The sequence below is a fragment of the Pseudophryne corroboree genome, chromosome 1 (assembly GCF_028390025.1).
Source record: "Pseudophryne corroboree isolate aPseCor3 chromosome 1, aPseCor3.hap2, whole genome shotgun sequence".
Lineage (NCBI taxonomy): Eukaryota > Metazoa > Chordata > Amphibia > Anura > Myobatrachidae > Pseudophryne > Pseudophryne corroboree.
In genome coordinates this window covers 767,607,864-767,634,390 of record NC_086444.1, presented here as the reverse complement: position 1 = coordinate 767,634,390, position 26,527 = coordinate 767,607,864, and the positions used below count along the sequence as shown (strand labels likewise).

Below are 26,527 nucleotides of genomic sequence, written 5' to 3'. Positions count from 1 at the left end.
CCCACCCTGTTTGGTAGAGGTTCTGGCACGGAGTGCCTTGGCTTTGAATTGTTAGTCTGGTTTTATCGTTGGCTATTTGTTGGCGGAAAAGAACGGCAGGTTGTAGTTTGTCTTGTTAGCTGTAGTGATTTACAGCTTGGTGTGGTTTAGGTGCACTCACCTCCATTGACTTTTAAGGCCGCTCGACCACCCGTCCGGGGGCAGAGGCATCACCCATCAGGGTGGGTAGTCACCGTGGGGGTATGAGTTGGGCACCTATTACCGATTTTATAGTTTGTATTTAAATTAGGATAGTTTTGAATTTTAACGTTTTAAGGTTAGCGTCAGTTGAATAGAGCCGTTCTTTTTTCTGCCACCATATGCCGGCTGAATCGGCATGTTAAATACATTTTTCAATTTACAGGTTTACTAATGGTTAGGGTACAATAAATAGCTAACAATTTTCTGCCAAATTCAAGTCTCCGTGTCATTATTTCTTGGTATTAAAGGTAATGAATGCTTTACTTGTTGAATAAGGGGTCCACAAATTATCATTAGGAGGTTTAACCACTAAACCACAAACCGCAATACCCACCCAACAGCTTGTAGACATTTACAAAGTTGACCTTACACAGGACAAAAATATTACAGTAATTTATTAAAATTCTACTTGATTAAACCCCCCTGATATAAAACACCATTTATTGCTATTGCAATCTGTATAGATATTGGCGATACTTACCCAGCCCATGCAATTAATGTGACACAAGCATATGGAGACCAAGACAACACATAGACAATTATGATAACTAAGGCAATTTTAGCCATTTTCCACTCATTCTTGATAGTTGATGACAAGAATGATTGTCGTCTACACGATCCAAGCTTCTGAACATTCCTGGGAAGAAAAACACATGCAGTTGAGGCCATTGCCAAACACAATGTGTCTTTTAACAACAGCTGCAGTTCCAGATGGTGATTAAAATCACCATTTACATGTATATTTATGAGCTGTGTTTAATAAATGCTCATTTTTACTATGGTGTTAATCTTTAGTATAACAGCGATATGTAGGACTTCTGAGATACTTCAGAAATATGCAAAATAAAGTGTAAGATTTCTATTAACCCTCTCCATGCTAGGGCTTTTTTCAACAATACCGCATAATGCAGTTAGTAATAAGCACTTGTATCTCAATGAAATTGTTATACTATCCTTATCCTTTACAGCTTCATTACTATGATGGTGACTAATAAACCCTTGCAGATTTCCATCTCAGTAGCACAGTGATGTGTGTTTCAGAACAGACACTCCATCAGAACTCTCTGTAATTGATTTACATTTAAATCCTGTAGATTGGTATAATCTGTAGTTTGCAGATCAGTGACAGATGTGACTAAGATTGATGTTTAAATAAGTAGATTTTTCCAAAGCTTTTTAGTCTAATTTTTCTGTTTCAGCAATAGAGCAATTTTATGGGCATATTTAACACAATTTGCATTTTTAATGGGAATGTCATAAATAATTTTGCCTAACTATGCAAGGTGAAAATGGCAATTTTCAGCCAATTTTACCATGATGCCCTTGCCAGGAGACACACTCCAATAAGAGCATTAGAGCCTGTCCCAATGATGTTCTGGAAGCAGAGTGATAATTTACAATTTGACTCTGCTTCATGCTTCGGGTCCCTTGTGAGTAATGTGCATGCATGGCCATCAGCTGGCGCATGCATCTCTGCGGACTGACAGAGAGGGATTCGGAAGACACCTCACTGAAAAAAATGCGCTATAGTAGTCCATAGGTTATTATAGGCTAAAGTTAGCTAACATCATTTTCTGATGGCTTTTGCTGTCGGGGCCAAGCATTCCGGAGCTTGGTAAATCCGACAGTACAGCAGACCCATAGAAAACAACCGGGAATGGTTTGTGGTCGGAAATGGCGGGAATGTGATAGATCCGTCTTGTGCAAGGTTCTCCAACCCTTCGAACTTGCCACACGTGAAGTCAGTCAAGACACTGCCAGCTTGAGTCAGGTCATTCCCCTCATCAGGCTTTTGCAGAAGCAGCTGGAGAAATTGAAGGAGGATCTAAGACAGTGATTCCGCAAAGTATGTGGGACTTGTGGATGGAGCCCATAATTCGCTTTGCCAGGATTCAAGGGTGGTCAATCTGTTGAAATCAGAACACTACACTTTGGCCAACGCGCTTGATCCTAGGTTTAAAGCCTACATTTTATCTCTCTTTCCAGCAGACACAAGTCTGCAGAGGTTCAAAGACCTGCTGGTGAGAAAACTGTCAACTCAAGCGGAACGTGACCCGTCAACAGCTCCTCCTTCCTTTTCTCCCGCAACTGGGGCTGCGAGGAAAAAGATAAATTTCCTAGCCCACCCACTGGCAGTGATGCTGGGCAGTCAGGAGGGAGTGCTGACATCTTGTCCGGACTGAAGGACATGCTAACGATTACTGACATGTCTAATGCCACTGCATATGATTCTGTCACCATTGAAAGAATGGTGGAGGATTATATGAGTGACAGCATCCAAGTAGGCATGTCAGAAAGTCCATACGTATACTGGCAGGAAAAAGAGGCAATTTGGAGGCCCTCGTACAAACTGGCTTTATATTACCTAAGTTGCCCCCCTCCAGTGTGTACTCCGAAAGAGTGTTTAGTGCAGCCGGTAACCTTGTCAGCGATCGACGTAGAAGGTTATTTCCACAAAATGTGGAGAAGATGATGTTCATCAAAATAAATTAGAAATTCCTCCGGGAAGACCTTTAACAGCAATTGCCTCCAGAAAGTACACAGGGAGCTGTGATGGTGGATTCCAGTGGGGATAAATTAATACTCTGTGAGGAGGAGGAGGATGTACACAGTGAAAGGGGTGAGGAATCAGAGTATGAGGTCGCCATCTTGCCTCTGTAGAGCCAGTTTGTGCAAGGAGAGATTGATGGCTTCTTTTTTGGTGGGGTCCCAAACCAGTCATTTCAGCAACAGTCGTGTGGCAGACACTGTCACTGAAATGTTTGGTTTGTTAAAGTGTGCATGTCCTGTTTATACAACATAAGGGTGGGTGGGAGGACATTTCCATCTTGCACCTCTTTTTCTTCTTTGCATCATGTGCTGTTTGGGGCCTAGTTTTTTAAGTGCCATCCTGTTTGCCACTGCAGTGCCACTCCTAGATGGGCCAGGTGTTTGTGCCGCACACTTGTGCCGCTTAGTTTAGTCATACAGCTACCTCATTGCACCTCTTTTACTTCTTTGCATGAAGTGCTGTTTGGGGCCTAGTTTTTTTTAAGTGCCATCCTGTCTGCAACTTCAGTGCAACTCCTAGATGTGCCAGGTATATGTGCCGTACACTTCTGTCGCTTAGCTTAGACATAAAGCCACCTCGGTGCAACCTTTTGGCCTAAAAACAATATTGTGAGGTGTTCAGAATAGACTGGAAATGAGTGGAAATGAATGTTATTGAGGTTAATAATATCGTAGGAGCAAAATTACCCCTAAATTCTGTGATTTTAGGTGTTTTTATGTTTTTTTCAAAAATCATCCAGATCCAATACCAACACGAAAGGGTGGTTTTGGCAAAACCCATCCAAAACCAAAACACGAGCAGGGAATTAGAACCAAAACACAAAAAGTGCCTGCCGCACATCTCTAATTTATATAAATATATTAGCTATGACAGTGTAACATACTACAGTATCTATATAGTATACTAGCAATGACAATGTTACGTACTATCTGTATACTGTACGGATGGTGTAATAGATAGCATTACTGCCTCACAGCACTGAGGTCATGGGTTCGATTCCCACTATAGCCTTAACCGTGCGGAGTTTGTATATTCTCCCCGTACTTGCGTGGGTTTCCTCCGGGTACTCCGGTTTCCTCCCACAATCCAAAAATATACCTGTAGGTTAAGTGGCTCCCAACAAAATTAACACTAGCTTGAATGTGTGTGCGTGTACATGTGATAGGGAATATAGATTGTACGCTCCACTGGGACAAGGACTGATGTGAATGGGCAAATATTCTCTGTAAAGCGCTGCGGAATATGTGTGCGCTATATAAATAACTGGTAATAATAATAATAATAATAATAGTAGAGTTACCATCTCATCCCTTTAATTCTGGACACATATTAATTACACAGGTTCTGTGGCTGGCTGACTTCAAGACTCCATTTCACCTGGTTTTAATCAGCCACAGAACCTGAGTAAGTAATACGTGTCCAGAATTAAAGAGATGAGGTGGTAACCCTATATACTAGCTATGGTAATGTTATGTACTATCTATATACTATACTAGCTATGACAATGTTATATACTATCTATATACTATACTAGCTAAGACAATTACGTACTATCTATATATTACAGTAGCTATGACAATGTTACATACTGTCTATATACTATACTAGCTATGACAATGTTATATACTATCTATATACTACAGTAGCTATGACAATGTTACATACTGTCTATATACTATACTAGCTATGACAATGTTATGTACTATCTATATACTATACTAGCTATGACAATGTTATGTACTATCTATATACTATACTAGCTATGACAATGTTACATACTGTCTACATACTATACTAGCTATGACAATGTTACCTACTATCTATTAGTGATGAGCGGGTTCGGATCCTCGAGATCCGAACCCGCCCGAACTTCACCTTTTTTTACACGGGTCCGAGCGACTCGGATCCTCCCGCCTTGCTCGGTTAATCCGAGCGCGCCCGAACGTCATCATCCCGCTGTCAGATTCTCGCGAGATTCGGATTCTATATAAGGAGCCGCGCGTCGCCGCCATTTTCACACGTGCATTGAGATTGATAGGGAGAGGACGTGGCTGGCGTCCTCTCCGTTATAGTAGAAAAGACTGAGTGACTTATAATTGTGGGGAGGATTGGGGACGGGGAGCAGCTGTTAGGGAGTACAGTGCAGGGTTTTGATTATACCACCAGTGAGTTTAATCCGTTGTTTCTCTGCCTGAAAAAAAACGCTCCACCATATCTGTGCTCACTCAGTGTGCTGCACTGCTGCATATATCTGTGCTGAGTGCACTGCTCACACTGCCTAATTGTAGGGACTGGGGAGCAGTTATAGCAGGAGTACAGTGCACAGTTTTGCTGACAGTGACCACCAGTCCAGTATACGTTTGTCTGCCTGAAAAACACTCCTGTGGTGGCTTTTTTTTCCTTCATACTAGTTTAGTAGTCTGCTGACAGTGTCCACCAGGTCCGTTATTATTATACAGTATATTATATATATATATATATATATATATATATATATAGCAGTACGGTAGGCCACGGATGTACCTACCTCTGTGTCGTCAGTGCACTCGTCGTCCATAAGTAATATAATACTATACTATAGTATCCATCCATCTACATTGTATACACGTGGTGGCTTTTTTTTTCTTCATACTAGTTTAGCAGTCTGCTGACAGTGTCCACCAGGTCCGTTATTATTATTATACAGTATATTATATATATATATATATATATATATAATATATAGCAGTACGGTAGGCCACGGCTGTACCTACCTCTGTGTCGTCAGTGCACTCGTCGTCCATAAGTAATATAATACTATACTATAGTATCCAATCCATCCATCTACATTGTATACCTGTGGTGGCTTTTTTTTTCTTCATACTAGTTTAGCAGTCTGCTGACAGTGTCCACCAGGTCCGTTATTATTATTATACAGTATATTATATATATATATATATATATATATATATAGCAGTACGGTAGGCCACGGCTGTACCTACCTCTGTGTCGTCAGTGCACTCGTCGTCCATAAGTAATACAGGTTGAGTTTCCCTTATCCAAAATGCTTGGGACCAGAGGTATTTTGGATATGGGATTTTTCCGTATTTTGGAATAATTGCATACCATAATGAGATATCATGGTGATGGGACCTAAATCTAAGCACAGAATGCGTTTGTTACATATACACCTTATACACACATCCTGTAGGTAATTTTATCCAATATTTTTTATAACTTTGTGCATTAAACAAAGTATGTCTACATTCACACAATTCATTTATGTTTCCTATACACCTTATACACACAGCCTGAAGGTCATTTAATACAATATTTTTAATAACTTTGTGTATTAAACAAAGTTTGTGTACATTGAGCCATCAAAAAACAAAGGTTTCACTATCTCACTCTCACTCAAAAAAGTCCGTATTTCAGAATATTCCGTATTTCGGAATATTTGGATATGGGATACTCAACCTGTATAATACTATACTATCCATCCATCTACATTGTATACCTGTGGTGGTTTTTTTTTTCTTCATACTAGTTTAGCAGTCTGCTGACAGTGTCCACCAGGTCCGTTATTATTATTATACAGTATATTATATATATATATATATATATATATATAGCAGTACGGTAGGTCACGGCTGTACCTACCTCTGTGTCGTCAGTGCACTCGTCGTCCATAAGTAATATAATACTATACTATAGTATCCATCCATCTACATTGTATACCTGTGGTGGCTTTTTTTTCTACATACTAATTTAGCAGTCTGCTGACAGTGTCCACCAGGTCCGTTATTATTATTATACAGTATATTATATATATATATATATATATATAGCAGTACGGTAGGCCACGGCTGTACCTACCTCTGTGTCGTCAGTGCACTCGTCGTCCATAAGTAATATAATACTATACTATCCATCCATCTACATTGTATACCTGTGGTGGTTTTTTTTTTCTTCATACTAGTTTAGCAGTCTGCTGACAGTGTCCACCAGGTCCGTTATTATTATTATACAGTATATTATATATATATATAGCAGTACGGTAGGCCACGGCTGTACCTACCTCTGTGTCGTCAGTGCACTCGTCGTCCATAAGTAATATAATACTATACTATCCATCCATCTACATTGTATACCTGTGGTGGCTTTTAGTTGTGCGTATTAAAATATGGAGAACAAAAATGTGGAGGTTAAAAAAATAGGGAAAGCTCAAGATCCACTTCCACCTCGTGCTGAAGCTGCTGCCACTAGTCATGGCCGAGACGATGAAATGCCATCAACGTCGTCTGCCAAGGCCGATGCCCAATGTCATAGTACAGAGCATGTAAAATCCAAAACACAAAAGATCAGTAAAATGACCCAAAAATCATAATTAAAGCGTCTGAGGAGAAGCGTAAACTTGCCAATATGCCATTTACGACACGGAGTGGCAAGTAACGGCTGAGGCCCTGGCCTATGTTCATGGCTAGTGGTTCAGCTTCACATGAGGATGGAAGCACTCATCCTCTCGCTAGAAAATTGAAAAGACTTAATTCAATATATATAATATATAAGATTCAATTCCTCCGTGGAGACATTCACCAGCAGCAATTGCCTCCAGAAAGTACACGGGGACCTGAGATGGTGGATTCCAGTGGGGACGAATTAATAATCTGTGAGGAGGGGGATGTACACAGTGAAAGGGGTGATGAATCGGACGATGATGATGAGGTGGACATCTTGCCTCTGTAGAGCCAGTTTGTGCAAGGAGAGATTGATTGCTTCTTTTTTGGTGGGGGCCCAAACCAACCAGTCATTTCAGTCACAGTCTTGTGGCAGACCCTGTCGCTGAAATGATGGGTTCGTTAAAGTGTGCATGTCCTGTTTATACAACATAAGGGTGGGTGGGAGGGCCCAAGGACAATTCCATCTTGCACCTCTTTTTTCTTTCATTTTTCTTTGCGTCATGTGCTGTTTGGGGAGTATTTTTTTGAAGGGCCATCCTGCGTGACACTGCAGTGCCACTCCTAGATGGGCCAGGTGTTTGTGTCGGCCACTAGGGTCGCTTAGCTTAGTCACACAGCTACCTCATTGCGCCTCTTTTTTTCTTTGCGTCATGTGCTGTTTGGGGAGTATTTTTTTGAAGGGCCATCCTGCGTGACACTGCAGTGCCACTCCTAGATGGGCCTGGTGTTTGTGTCGGCCACTAGGGTCGCTTAGCTTAGTCACACAGCTACCTCATTGCGCCTCTTTTTTTCTTTGCGTCATGTGCTGTTTGGGGAGTATTTTTTTGAAGGACCATCCTGCGTGACACTGCAGTGCCACTCCTAGATGGGCCAGGTGTTTGTGTCGGCCACTAGGGTCACTTAGCTTAGTCACACAGCTACCTCATTGCGCCTCTTTTTTTCTTTGCGTCATGTGCTGTTTGGGGAGTATTTTTTTCAAGGGCCATCCTGTCTGACACTGCAGTGCCACTCCTAGATGGGCCAGGTGTTTGTGTCGGCCACTTGGGTCGCTGAGCTTAGTCACACAGCTACCTCATTGCGCCTCTTTTTTTCTTTGCGTCATGTGCTGTTTGGGGAGTATTTTTTTGAAGGGCCATCCTGCCTGACACTGCAGTGCCACTCCTAGATGGGCCAGGTGTTTGTGTCGGCCACTAGGGTCGCTTAGCTTAGTCACACAGCTCGTCAGCTACCTCATTGCGCCTCTTTTTTTCTTTGCATCATGTGCTGTTTGGGGAGTATTTTTTTGAAGGGCCATCCTGCGTGACACTGCAGTGACACTCCTAGAAGGGCCAGGTGTTTGTGTCGGCCACTAGGGTCGCTTAGCTTAGTCACACAGCTACCTCATTGCGCCTCTTTTTTTCTTTGCGTCATGTGCTGTTTGGGGAGTATTTTTTTGAAGGGCCATCCTGCGTGACACTGCAGTGACACTCCTAGAAGGGCCAGGTGTTTGTGTCGGCCACTAGGGTCGCTTAGCTTAGTCACACAGCTACCTCATTGCGCCTCTTTTTTTCTTTGCGTCATGTGCTGTTTGGGGAGTATTTTTTTGAAGGGCCATCCTGTCTGACACTGCAGTGCCACTCCTAGATGGGCCAGGTGTTTGTGTCGGCCACTTGGGTCGCTGAGCTTAGTCACACAGCTACCTCATTGCGCCTCTTTTTTTCTTTGCGTCATGTGCTGTTTGGGGAGTATTTTTTTGAAGGGCCATCCTGCCTGACACTGCAGTGCCACTCCTAGATGGGCCAGGTGTTTGTGTCGGCCACTAGGGTCGCTTAGCTTAGTCACACAGCTCGTCAGCTACCTCATTGCGCCTCTTTTTTTCTTTGCATCATGTGCTGTTTGGGGAGTATTTTTTTGAAGGGCCATCCTGCGTGACACTGCAGTGCCACTCCTAGAAGGGCCAGGTGTTTGTGTCGGCCACTAGGGTCGCTTAGCTTAGTCACACAGCTACCTCATTGTGCCTCTTTTTTTCTTTGCGTCATGTGCTGTTTGGGGAGTATTTTTTTGAAGGGCCATCCTGCGTGACACTGCAGTGACACTCCTAGAAGGGCCAGGTGTTTGTGTCGGCCACTAGGGTCGCTTAGCTTAGTCACACAGCTACCTCATTGCGCCTCTTTTTTTCTTTGCGTCATGTGCTGTTTGGGGAGTATTTTTTTGAAGGGCCATCCTGTCTGACACTGCAGTGCCACTCCTAGATGGGCCAGGTGTTTGTGTCGGCCACTTGGGTCGCTGAGCTTAGTCACACAGCTACCTCATTGCGCCTCTTTTTTTCTTTGCGTCATGTGCTGTTTGGGGAGTATTTTTTTGAAGGGCCATCCTGCCTGACACTGCAGTGCCACTCCTAGATGGGCCAGGTGTTTGTGTCGGCCACTTGTGTCGCTTAGCTTAGCCATCCAGCGACCTCGGTGCAAATTTTAGGACTAAAAATAATATTGTGAGGTGTGAGGTGTTCAGAATAGACTGGAAATGAGTGGAAATTATGGTTATTGAGGTTAATAATACTATGGGATCAAAATGACCCCCAAATTCTATGATTTAAGCTGTTTTTTAGGGTTTTTTGAAAAAAACACCCGAATCCAAAACACACCCGAATCCGACAAAAAAAATTCGGTGAGGTTTTGCCAAAACGCGTTCGAACCCAAAACACGGCCGCGGAACCGAACCCAAAACCAAAACACAAAACCCGAAAAATTTCCGGTGCACATCACTACTATCTATATATACTAGCTGTGACAATGTTATGTACTATCTATATACTATACGAGATATGACAATGTTATGTACTATCTATATACTTAACTATACAAGCTATGACAATATTACGTACTATCTATATACTATACTAGAAATTACAATGTTACGTACTATCTATATACTATACTAGCTATGACAATGTTATGTACTATCTATAAACTATACTAGCTAAGACAATTACGTACTATTTTTATATTACAGTAGCTATGACAATGTTACATACTGTCTATATACTATACTAGCTATGACAATGTTATGTACTATATATACTTAACTATACAAGCTATGACAATATTACGTTCTATCTATATACTATACTAGAAATGACAATGTTATGTACTATCTATACACTATACTAGCTATGACAATGTTACGTACTATCTGTATACTATACTAGTAGAGTTACCATCTCATCCCTTTAATTCTGGACACATATTAATTACACAGGTTCTGTGGCTGGCTGACTTCAAGACTCCATTTCACCTGGTTTTAATCAGCCACAGAACCTGTGTAAGTAATATGTGTCCAGAATTAAAGAGATGAGGTGGTAACCCTATATACTAGCTATGATATTGTTATGTACTATCTATATACTATACTAGCTATGATAATGTTATGTACTATCTAGATACTATACTAGCTAAGACAATGTTACGTACTATCTATATACTATACTAGCTATGACAATGTTAGGTACTATCTATATACTACGGTAGCTATGACAATGTTACATACTGTCTATATACTATACTAGCTATGACAATGTTATGTACTATCTATATACTATACTAGCTATGACAATGTTATGTACTATCTATATACCATACTAGCTATGACAATGTTATGTACTATCTATATACTATACTTGCTATGACAATGTTATGTACTATCTATATACTATACGAGTGTTAGGGTCTCCTGCTCTGTGCTGCCACGTCATCATGGCAACCGGGAGACAAGTGCTAGCGGAGTAACCTGAGTGTAGCTGATACTCCGGTTCGGGTCTTTTGCTGTGCAGTGGTTACAGGCTCTGTGCACGGCAGGGGATCCGGTGCTGGTTTTTGTGCTCACAGTCTGTGAGGTCTGAGTGGGGCGTGGACAGCACCTGCTATATAAACCCTCCTCTCAGGTTAGGCAGATGCTGCTGAATCTTTGTTGGTTAGTCCGTTCCTGAAAGCTAGCTAGTACTGTGTAAACTTTGTATTTGTTTGTTGCTTACTGCAAATAGGCCTTGGGATTTGGTATTACACTCTGCCAATCCAGACCTAGCAGTAAGACTGGAGTCAGTCGTTTAACCTGCTGGGGTTCTTTTGCTACTCTGTGAACCTAGCAAGTTTGCGGCTGTATTCTCAGACTTGCCTGCCAAAATCCTTTCTCACTGTGCAAGGTGTTCAGGTGTCAGTTTAGTGGCAGTAAGCTGAACCAGTGCACTGCAAGTAAGGACTAGGATTGTGGAGACTCTCCTTGTGTCTATTATTCCATCTCTGACCAAGGAGTTTACTGCCACACCCGTTGGTAACCCTTTAGGGTTTTGCTGTTGCCCTTAGCAACAGCATTTCGGGTTCTCTACGTATTAAATCACAACATCTCGCTTCTTTCCATCTGAGCATTCCTAATACTAGGGAGACACCCAGTTTTTTAGCCTTTGGGCTTCTCTGTTCACTTTGTGTTTATTTTGTTACCCTATCACCTTCTATGTATGTAATGTCAAATTCCCCAGTCTGTCTGTGAGTTCATTTGTTTTGCATCCCTCTCCGTTCAGACACCAGTACATTCCTGCTGGCACTGGTGTGCATAACAACGAGCTATGACAATGTTATGTACTATATATACTATACTAGCTATGACAATGTTATGTACTATCTATATACTATACTAGCTATGACAATGTTATGTACTATCTATATACTTTACGAGCTATGACAAAGTTATGTACTATCTATATACTATACTAGCTATGAAAATGTTATGTACTATATATACTATACTAGCTATGACAATGTTATGTACTATCTATATACTATACTAGCTATGACAATGTTATGTACTATATATACTATACTAGCTATGACAATGTTATGTACTATCTATATACTATACTAGCTATGACAATGTTATGTACTATCTATATACTTTACGAGCTATGACAAAGTTATGTACTATCTATATACTATACTAGCTATGAAAATGTTATGTACTATATATACTATACTAGCTATGACAATGTTATGTACTATCTATATACTATACTAGCTATAACAATGTTATGTACTATGGCCCTCATTCCGAGTTGATCGCTCGGTATTTTTCATCGCATCGCAATGAAAATTCGCTTAGTACGCATGCGCAATGTTCGCACTGCGACTGCGCCAAGTAACTTTGCTATGTAGAAAGTAATTTTACTCACGGCTTTTTCATCGCTCCGGCGATCGTAATGTGATTGACAGGAAATGGGTGTTACTGGGCGGAAACACGGCGTTTCAGGGGCGTGTGGCTGAAAACGCTACCGTTTCCGGAAAAAACGCAGGAGTGGCCGGAGAAACGGTGGGAGTGCCTGGGCGAACGCTGGGTGTGTTTGTGACGTCAACCAGGAACGACAAGCACTGAACTGATCGCACAGGCAGAGTAAGTCTGAAGCTACTCTGAAACTGCTAAGTAGTTAGTAATCGCAATATTGCGAATACATCGGTCGCAATTTTAAGAAGCTAAGATTCACTCCCAGTAGGCGGCGGCTTAGCGTGTGTAACTCTGCTAAATTCGCCTTGCGACCGATCAACTCGGAATGAGGGCCCATATATACTATACTAGCTATGACAATGTTATGTACTATATATACTATACTAGCTATGACAATGTTATGTACTATCTATATACTATACTAGCTTTGACAATGTTATGTACTATATATACTATACTAGCTATGACAATGTTATGTACTATCTATATACTATATGAGCTATAACAATGTTATGTACTATATATACTATACTAGCTATAACAATGTTATGTACTATATATACTATACTAGCTATGACAATGTTATGTCCTATCTATATACTATACTAGCTATGACAATGTTATGTACTATCTATATACTATATGAGCTATAACAATGTTATGTACTATATATACTATACTAGCTATGACAATGTTATGTCCTATCGATATACTACAGTAGCTATGACAATGTTACATACTGTCTATATACTATACTAGCTATGACAATGTTATGTACTATATATACTATACTAGCTATGACAATGTTATGTCCTATCTATATACTATACTAGCTATGACAATGTTATGTACTATCTATATACTATATGAGCTATAACAATGTTATGTACTATATACAGGTTGAGTATCCCTTATCCAAAATGCTCGGGACCAGAGGTATTTTGGATATCGGATTTTTCCGTATTTTGGAATAATTGCATACCATAATGATATATCATGGCGATGGGACCTAAGTCTAAGCACAGAATGCATTTATGTTTCATATACACCTTATACACACAGCCTGAAGGTAATTTTAGCCAATATTTTTTATAACTTTGTGCATTAAACAAAGTGTATCTACATTCACACAATTAATTTATGTTTCATATACACCTTATACACACAGCCTGAAGGTCATTTAATACAATATTTTTAATAACTGTGTGTATTAAACAAAGTTTGTGTACATTGAGCCATCAAAAAACAAAAGTTTCACTATCTCACTCTCACTCAAAAAGTCTGTATTTCGGAATATTCCGTATTTCGGATATTTGGATATGGGATACTAAACCTGTATACTATACTAGCTATGACAATGTTATGTCCTATCGATATACTACAGTAGCTATGACAATGTTACATACTGTCTATATACTATACTAGCTATGACAATGTTATGTACTATCTATATACTATACTAGCTATGACAATGTTATGTACTATATATACTATACTAGCTATGACAATGTTATGTACTATCTATAAACTATACTAGCTTTGACAATGTTATGTACTATATATACTATACTAGCTATGACAATGTTATGTACTATCTATATACTATACTAGTAGAGTTACCATCTCATCCCTTTAATTCTTTACACATATTAATTACACAGGTTCTCTGGCTGGCTGACTTCAAGACTCTATTTCACCTGGTTTTAATCAGCCACAGAACCTGTGTAAGTAATATGTGTCCAGAATTAAAGAGATAAGGTGGTAACCCTATATACTAGCTATGATAATGTTATGTACTATCTATATACTATACTAGCTATGATAATGTTATGTACTATCTAGATACTATACTAGCTAAGACAATGTTACGTACTATCTATATACTATACTAGCTATGACAATGTTAGGTACTATCTATATACTACAGTAGCTATGACAATGTTACATACTGTCTATATACTATACTAGCTATGACAATGTTATGTACTATCTATATACTATACTAGCTATGACAATGTTATGTACTATCTATATACTATACTAGCTATGACAATGTTATGTACTATTTATATACTTTACGAGCTATGACAAAGTTATGTACTATCTATATACTATACTAGCTATGACAATGTTATGTGCTATATATACTATACTAGCTATGACAATGTTCTGTACTATCTATATGCTAGCTATGACAATGTTATGTACAACATATACTATACTAGCTATGACAATGTTATGTACTATCTATATACTATACTAGCTATGATAATGTTATGTACTGTCTATATACTATACTAGCTATGACAATGTTATGTACTATATATACTATACTAGCTATGACAATGTTATGTCCTATCTATATACTATACTAGCTATTACAATTTTATGTACTATCTATATGCTAGCTATGACAAGGAATACTCTGTTATAAAAAGGCTCTTGCTGTATAATAAAACAAATGAAACACAAATATCATTGCACATTAGTCACTGACTGGCCCATCACTGCACAGGAAGACCATGTACATGTGGTCAGTTGACAACAAGAAGATTATTTCCTACAACATGACTGATCTCTTACCTGGTAGTGCTTCTAATCGCCAGAAACATGAATAAATAACAGTGTGATATCACAAGAAGCGGGATGAAGAACACACAGCAGCACAACATCATGGTGTAACTTTTGTTTGAAGTTGTAGCTGTTACGTAATCCCATGTACATGATATCATTAAACCTTCAGGTACATAAGAACCTGAAAAAAAGGATTTAATACATGTCAATATAATGTCCATAACATACTGAGAATCAGTTGTCCCAAATTTTGCTAATTGTGTTAAAATGTGAATTATTATCTTACAACACACAACTGACATAATGGGGTAAATGTATGAAGCAGTGATAAGAGGAGAAGTGAGCCAGTGGAGAAGTTGCCCATGTCAACCAATCAGCATTAAAGTAACATTTATAATTTGCATACTATAACATTATACAGAGCAGCTGATTGGTTGTCATGGGCAGCTTCTTCACTGGCTCACTTCTCCTCTCTTATCATTGCTTCATACATTTACCCCAATATACTGTATGTATACGCTAATGTAAGTAATGGACCTCATTTAGAGTTGGATGCAAAGACATGTGCATACTGTAAAATTATACTTTCTGTATATGCAGAGTGGGATTATCTCAACACAGGATGCCTCCAATTTGAAAACACTAGTATGTGCATCAGGCATACACTTGTATGTACTAACGGCCCGACAATGGGCCTAATTCAGACCTGATCACTCGCTAGAGTTTTTTCAGAACTGCGATCAGGTCAGAACTGCGCATGTGTATGCACCGCAATGCGCAGGTGCGTCGCTCGGGTACAAAGCGGATCATTGCTGTGCGATGAGTTTTACGAAGAATCCGTTCGCACAGCTGATCGCAAGAAGATTGACAGAAAGAAGGCATTTATGGGTGTCAACTGACCGTTTTCTGGGAGTGGTTAGAAAAACGCAGGCGTGTCCAAGCGTTTGCAGGGCGGGTGTCTGATGTCAATTCCGGTCCCGGACTGGCTGAAGTGATCTCAGTGGCTAAGTCCTGGGCTACTCAGAAACTTCAAAAGATCTTTTTGTACTGCTCTGCTGCACATGCGTTTGCACACTTGCACTGCTAAAATACACTCTCCTGTAGGCGGCGACTATCTGATCGCAGTGCTGCAAAAAACTGCTAGCGAGCGATCAGGTATGAATTAGGCCCAATGTGACATAACATGAACTTGGGCACTTCTGTGGTTCATAGAATAAACTTGGGCACTACTATAGGGCATAGCATTAACTAGGGCACTACTATGCTTCAGAAAATGAACTAGGGCACTATTATGGAGAATAAAATTAATTGCTGCAGTGAGGTGTCTCTCTAGAAGCATTGGGACAGGTGCCCCTTCAAAATGTTGCTGTAGGGCCCACAATGTTCTGGCTACGGTCCTGATGCTAATGGAATTACATGTCCTTTACAAAGGAGAGAAAAGTGTCTGGACAGGTATAAATAAATTTGATAGTCACATTTTCAATCCCTTATTTACAGTTTTAAAAATCCAATGACAATGTCTTTCTTGCAGAAGTACATATTGAAATTACAATTTTTTTTTTTATAGGCAATGAAGTGATTTCCCGGCCCCCCAGAACCCACAATAGATTTACTTCCCATATGTTGAATCTGTGGATGTGTTTAAGTATAATTACATCGCAATTACTTTAGCATGCCCTCACTTTACACTTGCCTCTCTATGCTTATCCATCCCTCCTCTCCAGATGTAATGGAGTACAAGATTATAGGATGCAAAATAATTAGAGGAATGCAAATGCATTTTCAGTGCACATCTGCAGTAAAGAAAAAAGTATTATACAGTAGGCAAAAATGTTTTTGTATATGTTGAATGGTAAATGAGGTCCAATACATACATTGACTTCTGATGTTGTCACTAATAACTGGTTATTTTCTGATGATATCACTTTCAGAGCTCATTAGGAAAATGTGAACATTATACAGAATAATGTTCTCTCTATCATAAATGATTACATCTAATGGAAGACACCTTATATTTCTCTGGCATTTAGAAAAAAAAATGAACCTGTGGTTTGTGGTCAGTACTGTATGTAGACAATGACAATGGTGACATTCATAATGATGACATCAGAATGTTGACAGTTATGATGTTAACATGATAAAATGTTGACATCATAAATGTCAACACCTGGGAATTTTCAAGATGGACAGAACCATGTTGACTTTGTATAGGTCAACATGAGTAATGTACCGTAGACCTAATATTCTGAACCTGATATTATGAATCTCTACATGCACTGTATACTGTATGTGTGCTTTTATGTGGTCACAGAAATCTTCAGTCCCTTCTTTGTTATTAAGTAAGGGATATATAGTAAAGTACATAGGGGCCTATTCATCACCACTTAAATGGCTCATTACACATGTGGAAACACTATTTTCTGCATATTTTATGTAAAGGGCCATCATTAGGGGTCTGATAAGTCCTATCAGACCCCTAATGATGGCCCTTTACATAAAATATGCAGAAAATAGTGTTTCCACATGTGTAATGAGCCATTTAAGTGGTGATGAATAGGCCCCTATGTACTTTACTATATATCCCTTACTTAATAACAAAGAAGGGACTGAAGATTTCTGTGACCACATAAAAGCACACATACAGTATACAGTGCATGCAGAGATTCATAATATCAGGTTCAGAATATTAGGTCTACAGTACATTACTCTTATATTCAGCAAATTCCCAAAACCTAAAGATTTCAGAGTTTGCCTGCAAGAACAAATGCCATCTTCAGATGACACTGGTTTTCAAAGCCCAACTCCTTCCTATAGTAAAGAATTCAAGGGATGTGCAGAGAGATCAGCGTGGATCCCTCCGCCGCCTACTCACTGTCTGACAAGCAGCTCAGGTCACACATTAACAAGAGCCGGCAATGGGGATGGCTATGTAACGCTGTTTCTGAAGGAGTGTTACTGATTCTGGGGACAGCTGCTTTTTAGAGCAGCAGTCCCCGTACTGGAGCAATGATGAATTGCTTCAGTGATAAGTATCCCACGCTGCAACATGCGAAGAGTTGTATACTTAATCAGCAGAGATCGTACGGCCTCCAATGATGAATAGGCCCAATAGTATCATGTTATTACTTGGGTGTGTTTGTTTTAGCTGCATTTACAAATAGCATGCATTGCCACTCCCTGTTGCCATTTTACAGACACACAGTACATATTGTCAATTGAATCAAATTTTGGCGACAAATTAGTTAACACAACCTCTGTAGGGTAGAAATGGAAACATTGTAATATGCAGTTACTGTTTGGATTTAAAAGCTTGAAAAAACTAAATAAATAAAAGAGTGAATCTGTAATATAAAAAGGGGTTGTAGTCACCATCCCGGCGGACGGGATGTACTGTTTGGAAGCTGTGATTTGTGTCTGTCAAAGGTGGTATTAGTAATTGCTGACTGACAGGCTTCTCGAACGCGTTTGGTATGGGTGACCGGCGGTCCTGGTGGTCGGCATACGATGCAGGGATCCCGGCCGCCAGAATGCCGGCAGGGGTCGAGGACTATTCCCACTTGTGGGTGTCCACGACACCCATAGAGTGGAAATAGAACCTGTGGCGAGCGCAGCATGGCAAATGCAATGAAGCCCGTGCCGGCATTCTGGCGACCAAGATCCCCACGTCTGTATGCCTACCACCAGGATCCTGGCCACCACTCACCCATACCCAACGCCTTCTATAAATCAGTAATGTCACACAATCTTAAATCCCTGTGCCCCCTTAACAGTCATGCATATTTTTTTAATGTTGTTAAAAAAAATGATAAAAAATTATTCAACTTACTCCAGCCAAGTAATGGCGCCATGCTCCACATTAATGAATAGGACCAGACAAGAACAATTACTTGTATTGTCCGTTTTTTGGATGACCACCGGATCGACTGCAATGGTTTTGTGATAACTAGGTACCGGTCAACAGCAATGGCCAGTAAAGTCATCATAGAGGTTATTCCAAACAAAGCCCCACAAAATGCATAGATATTACATCCTAGAAAATAAAGAATAATACAAAGATCAAATATATCTTGTGTGGTTTAAAATGTACACCATATGTCTTTGCAGTCTTCCAAATATGACACAATACATTATAAAACACAACTTACTATTACACAACACACTGAAATCACATTTGAGTTAGATGCAATAATTTGGAAATGTGGGAGTCAGGCATGTTCCTACAAACCAGTAGAGGTTTATAGCCCAAGCGGTCTACTCAAGAGAGAGAAGTTCAGGAACGCAATGCAGTTATAGGGGATATACTGTATTCATTTAAAGCCCTGATCAATAACATGACAAAATGGCTTTCTGAAAGCAGTTTTGCAGTTAGCTGGGTCCTCCCCAAGTTTGTCAACCCTTGACAATAGTCTTTAATTTAAATTTAATTTGTTTTATAGACAAACAAAACTGTTTTACTGATTATTTAATTCTAAAATGAATCATCAAGTGAAAACAGATGTAGAGAAAAAGTAGATCCATGGATAAAATAGAGGCTAAAATTCTGTTCAGACCCAAAATAATTGGTAAGGGAAATGCTAGAGTATGAAATATTTAGTCATCATCCTTTTTTTTGTTTTTTTTGTTTCATGTATTTCACATTAGGAGTGATTTTTACATTCACTCAATGTTCTGACGGTTGACTTCCACAGTTCTGCCCAAGGCAATAGGAAGATGGCAGTGCAAGTTTGATAGAAATAGAGCAAAGGCTTCACTGATATAAAACTGGTCTAGTGATGGTTTGACATGTGCTACTGGTAATAATCACAGCAATTAAAACAGTCTGTTATCCTTTCTGCATGATTATGCTATCTTATAACAGTATGATTATGATTAGATCATTATGGAGCACCATGATCATTTTGTGATCTGTTGTGACGTGGCTATAAACATACAGTATCCTTTACCTGGTAGTACTAGAAAAGGTAGTGGCTTAGTCATTTGTTACTGGGGAGAACTGAGAGAACTCACTGTGGAAGCCTTAGGTTTTGATATCCAGTTCGGTGTGGTTTGGTACTTCTAAGGTGATGAATGCTGGGGGCCCATGGTGATGGGTGAATATAGAAGCAATATTGTAAAGGATAATATCCTAGTAATATTGAACGTTATTCAGAGTCAGCTGTTAGAATACTGTTAGAGACTTTTTTCAGTCTCAACTTTTGATTTTCCATGCTTTACATGCGCACTTTTTGAAATCTGGGATTTATTTTGGTCTTAAGTGTGACTTGTAAATCAAAAGTACTGCAAAGGCGCAGTGTAGACATGTAGATATCTGGTGTGGTAGCTGAGGCGTACAGTAAATAAAATTAGGTTGTTATGGTGGGAGGATATATTAAAGTGAAATGATGCAAAAATGTGAGAAAGGAAAGTATGAGAAACCAGAAGTGGATGGAAGAGTACCAGAGGCATATGAGAGACAGAAGAATACCACTGAGGGTCCTGGGAAACCTTAAAGCGTTTTTATGTGCAACCTGATAATAAAGGTAAATGTGATCCAAGGTTCAGGACAGGGCTTTCAGTAGCTACCATAATATTTTGCTTAATGGTAGGGCTGTGGCACTAGTTTGGAAAGAAGTAAACCCAAACCCAGAAAGAAGTGTGAGAACAAATTGTATATGCTATGGTTAGCCTTTACCATGCCTGTTATATTTACAGTTTCAAAGGGGACCACATACTAGTCTATCATTGAGACAAAAGTGTTCTATTAACTTTAACAGCCTGGCTATATTATTTTGAAATCTAAAGACTTTCTGCTTTTGATGCAACAAACATCCAAAATGCCTAGACAATTCACATAAATGAAATGCAATGTTTGTACTGACACAATCCAGCACTCTGTCACTGCACAGTAAACAAAAGCTTAGAATACTTTATAATAAAACAGAAGAGTAATTAAGTGCCAGTCCAGGAATTTGAATTTGATATTTAACGACTAAACACATACAATCATATTTCCATGTATTCTTCTGTCAGCTTCCTAATTAGCAAGTACAGTAATGTCACTATTTGAAATGAATACATATACTGTAAGTGTTTCAGAACAGTACTGTGCATGAGTGGATTCATACGCAGCTGCAGGACCAATGAGGTCATACTAAGTGAAATTACTGCTTTCATCTGTATCTTATCTCATTAGTACATTGTCCTAAAGATATTGGAGGAGTTCAGCTGTGTAATGGAGTCGAGTAAGAAGGTAATATTTTTCTATTTAAACCAGGGATGGGGAACCTTTGGCTCTCCAGCTGTTGTTCAACTACACATCCCAGCTTGCCCTGCAACAGTTTTAGCACGGCAAAATAGTAAAATTGTAGCAGGGGATGCTGGTACTGGTATGTGTAGTTCACAAACAACTGGAGGGCCAAAGGTTCCCCACCCCCGATTTAAACAAAGCTATATGGCAATGTCGGCTTAACACGAACAATGGCCCTCATTCCGAGTTGTTCGCTCGGTATTTTTCATCGCATCGCAATGAAAATCCGCTTAGTACGCATGCGCAATGTTCGCACTGCGACTGCGCCAAGTAACTTTGCTATGTAGAAAGTAATTTTACTCACGGCTTTTTCATCGCTCCGGCGATCGTAATGTGATTGACAGGAAATGGGTGTTACTGGGCGGAAACACGGCGTTTCAGGGGCGTGTGGCTGAAAACGCTACCGTTTCCGGAAAAAACGCAGGAGTGGCCGGAGAAACGGTGGGAGTGCCTGGGCGAACGCTGGGTGTGTTTGTGACGTCAACCAGGAACGACAAGCACTGAACTGATCGCACAGGCAGAGTAAGTCTGAAGCTACTCTGAAACTGCTAAGTAGTTAGTAATCGCAATATTGCGAATACATCGGTCGCAATTTTAAGAAGCTAAGATTCACTCCCAGTAGGCGGCGGCTTAGCGTGTGTAACTCTGCTAAATTCGCCTTGCGACCGATCAACTCGGAATGAGGGCCAATGTATTTATGTTCCTGTTTCATAATATCCTTTATTAACGAGTCCATGTTCTCATCAATGGATTACATAGGTAAATTAAGTATGAGCTACTTGATAAACTCTGTTTAAGTAAATATTTGGCAAAGGTAATCCAAAAAAAAAGAAAAGGAAAGAAAAATACATTTATATCTCAATTTTTTGTCTATACTTAAATAATTTATTACCAAGTCAGATAAATTAGGAAAACTATGTTAGCATGCGATTGAACCATTTTCTCAGCAGCTGCTATGACCATGCATCTTCACAGTTTACTGAACTTTACTAAGCAACCCATGCCCATTTATGTAGTGTTGTATTTAATAATGTATTACCTACTTTCATTTTTACAACACAAGTTTTATCTTCTCTCATTGCATGGCTACTAGAATAATGTACATTTTTATTTTGTACTTTCTTCCATATTACAATAGCAATAAAGTTGCACCTCCAAACTGTCCTTTTACAATCCTACACCCATCACCCCTGCTGTACATTCAAAATTGACACTGTTTTGTTCAAACGTATGGATCTAGATAGGTACAGTATATATTTTCATTGGCTCCAAAAATTATGTTTGACTCCTCTACTTCGAATAACAACCACCATATATATTATACTGCCTTAGTGTTTTGTAATGTTTGTAGCTGTGTATAATAAACTAAGGTTTGCCAACACTTACATTGTATAAAAATATTTATTGTAATATATGTATACATTTATTTTTTTACAAAGCTAGCATATATTTTAATCTTGTTCTACCTGAACCGGTACTCCACCATCTTTGTGACGTCACATTCAGAAGCAGCTTTTTGGCGTAGACAGCTGGCTCGAGTGCCAACAGCAATCCAAGAAGCTGCCAAAGAAGAAAGGACTGACGTCAGAAGATGGTTGGTAAGAGGTGGCATTACAGTAACAGAATAAAGGTAAATCATTTGTAAGTATATGCTTAAGGGCAACCATTTATTCTCCACAAAATAACTTTAACTCGACTTGAAGATAAGTAGAGAACCCATGAGAAGATTCCTGCCATGCATCAGGAAATATAATAATAACACGGTACCTGCACTTTAAGTATTCTCCAAAGCCACCAACATGAGCAGTGAAGTGTAAAAAAGTGGATGGCAGCTGAACGGATGTATACCTCTAATTAGGGATAGTGAGCGCATAGGGAAAAATGTGTACCTGGGCCTTTCTTTTAGCTCCTTCATTAAAAAGTGTGAGGAAAGAAGCCCATAACTTCTACTTATTCATTTATATTTGAACTTAAACATGTTTAAAAACGAATGAAGAATTATTAATATGTTCATGCAATTCCCATACCTATTCCTCCAAGGATCCACTGCCTGTTGAAGCTGTTCAAAAAACAAACTGGTGCCTGGGTAGCGGACATGAGTAGATCACTTACTGCTAAATTTATTATGAAGTAATTGGGTGCTGTTCTCAGTTTCTTGTTACTGAATGAAAATATAAAACATACTTTAAATATTTATAAGCTCAAAGTAACAAATATGACAAAACATTAAAACATTTGCAAACATATAATAAATGTTGAACTTGAAATACTGTTTTTACAGTGAACATCAACTGTACATAAAGCTTAACTAATGGTATGCAAGAAGGCACTTATTTAAAAATGTGTCAAATGGCTTATTTAATAACATGGTTATCCATGATAGCCAATCAGATATTTATTTGCATTCTAATTTGCACTAAATAATAGCTAAGATTTAATTGGTTACTGTTTCTACAGTAAAACATTTATGGCAATGCCTTTGATATAGAAACTATGAATAGTATAACAGTATAATAAGGGTGTCAAACCTTTGTTCAATTACCTTTTCTTATTTTATTAACCACTTCAAAAACAAGTTCATTATTCAATATACTAACTTTATAAATCAAATTTGTAATTTTTAGACAATGTTTATGTAATAATCGATTTGTCTCGTATAATCTCTTTATAGCATCTGTGATACTGTACTATACCTGTAAAATGCATAGAGAACTAACACATTTCCAACAACACCAACTGAACCAATAATAAGAATACAGCTTCCAACTGTGTAGAGAACTGGGTTTGGAACGTCCGGCAGTAACAGATTTTTGCGTGTTCCGAACTCCACTGCCTGGAAAAGAAAGACAATAGAACTGTAAAGGGCTTGCATCACAGAGGTGAACTCCTGTTGTTGATACACAATTGTGTCAGCCAGTAGCTGATAAAGGTTTTAGGGTTTTTCTTGATGCTGCAGTTGTGGTCACAATTGGAAAATACAGCAGGAATTCAGAGTTGTTTGAACTTTGCATCCTATTCTGAGCATGTGTACCTAGAGTGCCATTAAAGGGCATATTTCTTCTGGTACAATATAGAAGGCTTTAAAGAAGAGTAGAAATTTGCAGTGGTGGTTCTTAGACTTAGGCAAAGTGAGGGCATTCTTTCCAAATATAGGGTCAGATGTAATGCTGCCCAAGTTCGGCGGCCGTGCGGGATGCCTGAGTACAGTGGACATGCGGGATTCCGGCTAAACGCTGACTTTTTTTCTTAAAGGGCAATCACTTACAAGGCAAAACTATGCCTTGTAAGTGATTACCCCTTTAAAAAAAACCAGAGTTCGTCCGGAATCCCACATGGCCACCGAACTCAAGCAGCATTGCATCCGGCCCATGATGGTGTTTTTATTTTTGTTGAGCAGTGGAAAAACAAGTTTCTTTTTTTAAAAGAATGATTATAGAAATGGGTGGAGTTTGTACATTTTTATTGTTGAACATAACTATCTGGAGGCAGTGGCAAACGCAGAATGTCTAGACGGGGGTTTCCAACTGCTTGATGGCCTTGTGGCCAGTCCATAAAGAGCACATAATTAGCATGAAGTAGCTATAACATAAATCATACAAGGTGGAATGTACTGTATGTCATAATTCCCACATATACACGGCCAGCGATCACATTAAGCCAGCAGATGTGGCAGTAAGGACATCCTGCCTGAGCTGAATGCTTTATACCAGATATGTGTACCAATCCAGAGCATTGGAGCAAGGCTGGAGGAATGGCAGAAGAACCTAGAACCTGCCCTGGACATATATGTACACATTACAGTAATAATAATTAACCCTACAGATGGTCTATTGCAGAGCACCCCTAACAGTGCATGTTTACAGATGTCCTAGTTGGTGCACACTGGCTGACACATTTTAAAAGATCCAAAGAATATAAATTATTTTATATGTAATACTGAGGAGATTTTTTAAAACATGCAGCTCTAGTAAAATTGTATTATATACAATTGCTATAATGGTCATGTTTGAGCTAGTGAGGGGGATTTCCAGGCAACCGGAAACCCGCCCCTGCGTTTGCCTATGGGAGGGGTAATTTTTACTCCACAAAATAACTTAAAATTTGCAATTTGGTGGTCTGTGCATCTCATCTTATGCTTTACTATGACCCATTTTGTACCTCCATGTTGCACTTTGGTGAAGAAGAACATTTGTGGTCAGAGCAATATAATAAAAAGCTTCATAAACAAAAAGTGTTAAAAATAGTCTTGATATCCTCACATTCTTGTACTATACACTCTTACACTATTATAATTACTGAAAGCCATAAATGAAGCTAAACTGAGGAGTATTTCATAAGGAAAACGGAACATTTAATAATGTAGGTGGTACCTAATGTTTAAGCAGTTGGACTTTGATGTGGGGGTTATACTTTGGCACAGTGTGTGTTGAGATTTTTCCACCTATCTGTACACCTGGGCTAGCTCGTGAAAATGTTGCTTGAGAATGGAGACTAGGGGGTAAATGTGATAGGGTGCAAAAAGCCTTAGGTGCATGAGTTTGTATGAGAATGCCATTATTATTATTATTATTATTATTATTATTATCTTTGGCACCACAAGGGTTCTGCATTGCCTAATAAATTACATAAACAATTGAGCAAAATAAGAAAACAATGACTTACAGTACAAGACAATGCAGGACAAGTACATGGTACATAAACATTTTTTGCATCAGGAGTCATAACACTGAAATAAGTGTCAGGGTAGCAGAAACCAATGGTTAGGCGCCATTGTAGGAATTATGGAGTAGATGCTAGTAGAAGATATAAAACCACATGAAGGGGGAGGGTACTGCTCGTGAAAGCTTACATTCTGAAGGTGAGGGGCAGACATTGGTGAGATGAAACAGACTGTTAGGATGAGCGATGGCTGAGTTTGATGAAGAAGTGGGTCTTGCAGATATGTGAAGAGTCTTATAGGGAGAGGTAGAGAATACCAGAGCTAGGAAGCAGTGCATGCAAAATCTTGGAGGCAGGAGTGGGAGGAAGTAATGAGTAGGCAGGAGAGGGTGGGCGGGAGTGTAAAGGGAGATAAGGACAGAGATGTAAATGGAAGAGGAATGGGTGAGGGATTCTAAGTGTGTATGAAAAGATTGAATTGGATTCTGAAATGTAAGGGAAGCCAGCGTAGGACTTGTAAGAGAGGGAGGC

At 39.3% G+C, this 26,527-nt stretch overlaps 1 protein-coding gene across 1 annotated transcript in view; it reads right to left on the bottom strand.

The window, feature by feature from the left end:
* The window catches only part of LOC135049749 (melanopsin-B-like), a 171,295-nt gene extending 145,794 nt beyond the window's left edge, over positions 1 to 25,501 (bottom strand). The window contains exons 1-6 of the mRNA XM_063955664.1: positions 25,496 to 25,501; positions 24,031 to 24,170; positions 23,365 to 23,498; positions 18,878 to 19,081; positions 15,061 to 15,232; positions 722 to 877 (exon numbers count right to left, since the gene is read on the bottom strand). Of these exons, the coding sequence (XP_063811734.1) occupies positions 722 to 877; positions 15,061 to 15,232; positions 18,878 to 19,081; positions 23,365 to 23,498; positions 24,031 to 24,170; positions 25,496 to 25,501 (812 nt within the window). The remainder of the gene's footprint in view (positions 1 to 721; positions 878 to 15,060; positions 15,233 to 18,877; positions 19,082 to 23,364; positions 23,499 to 24,030; positions 24,171 to 25,495) is intronic.
* Between the last annotated feature and the right edge of the window lie 1,026 nt (positions 25,502 to 26,527).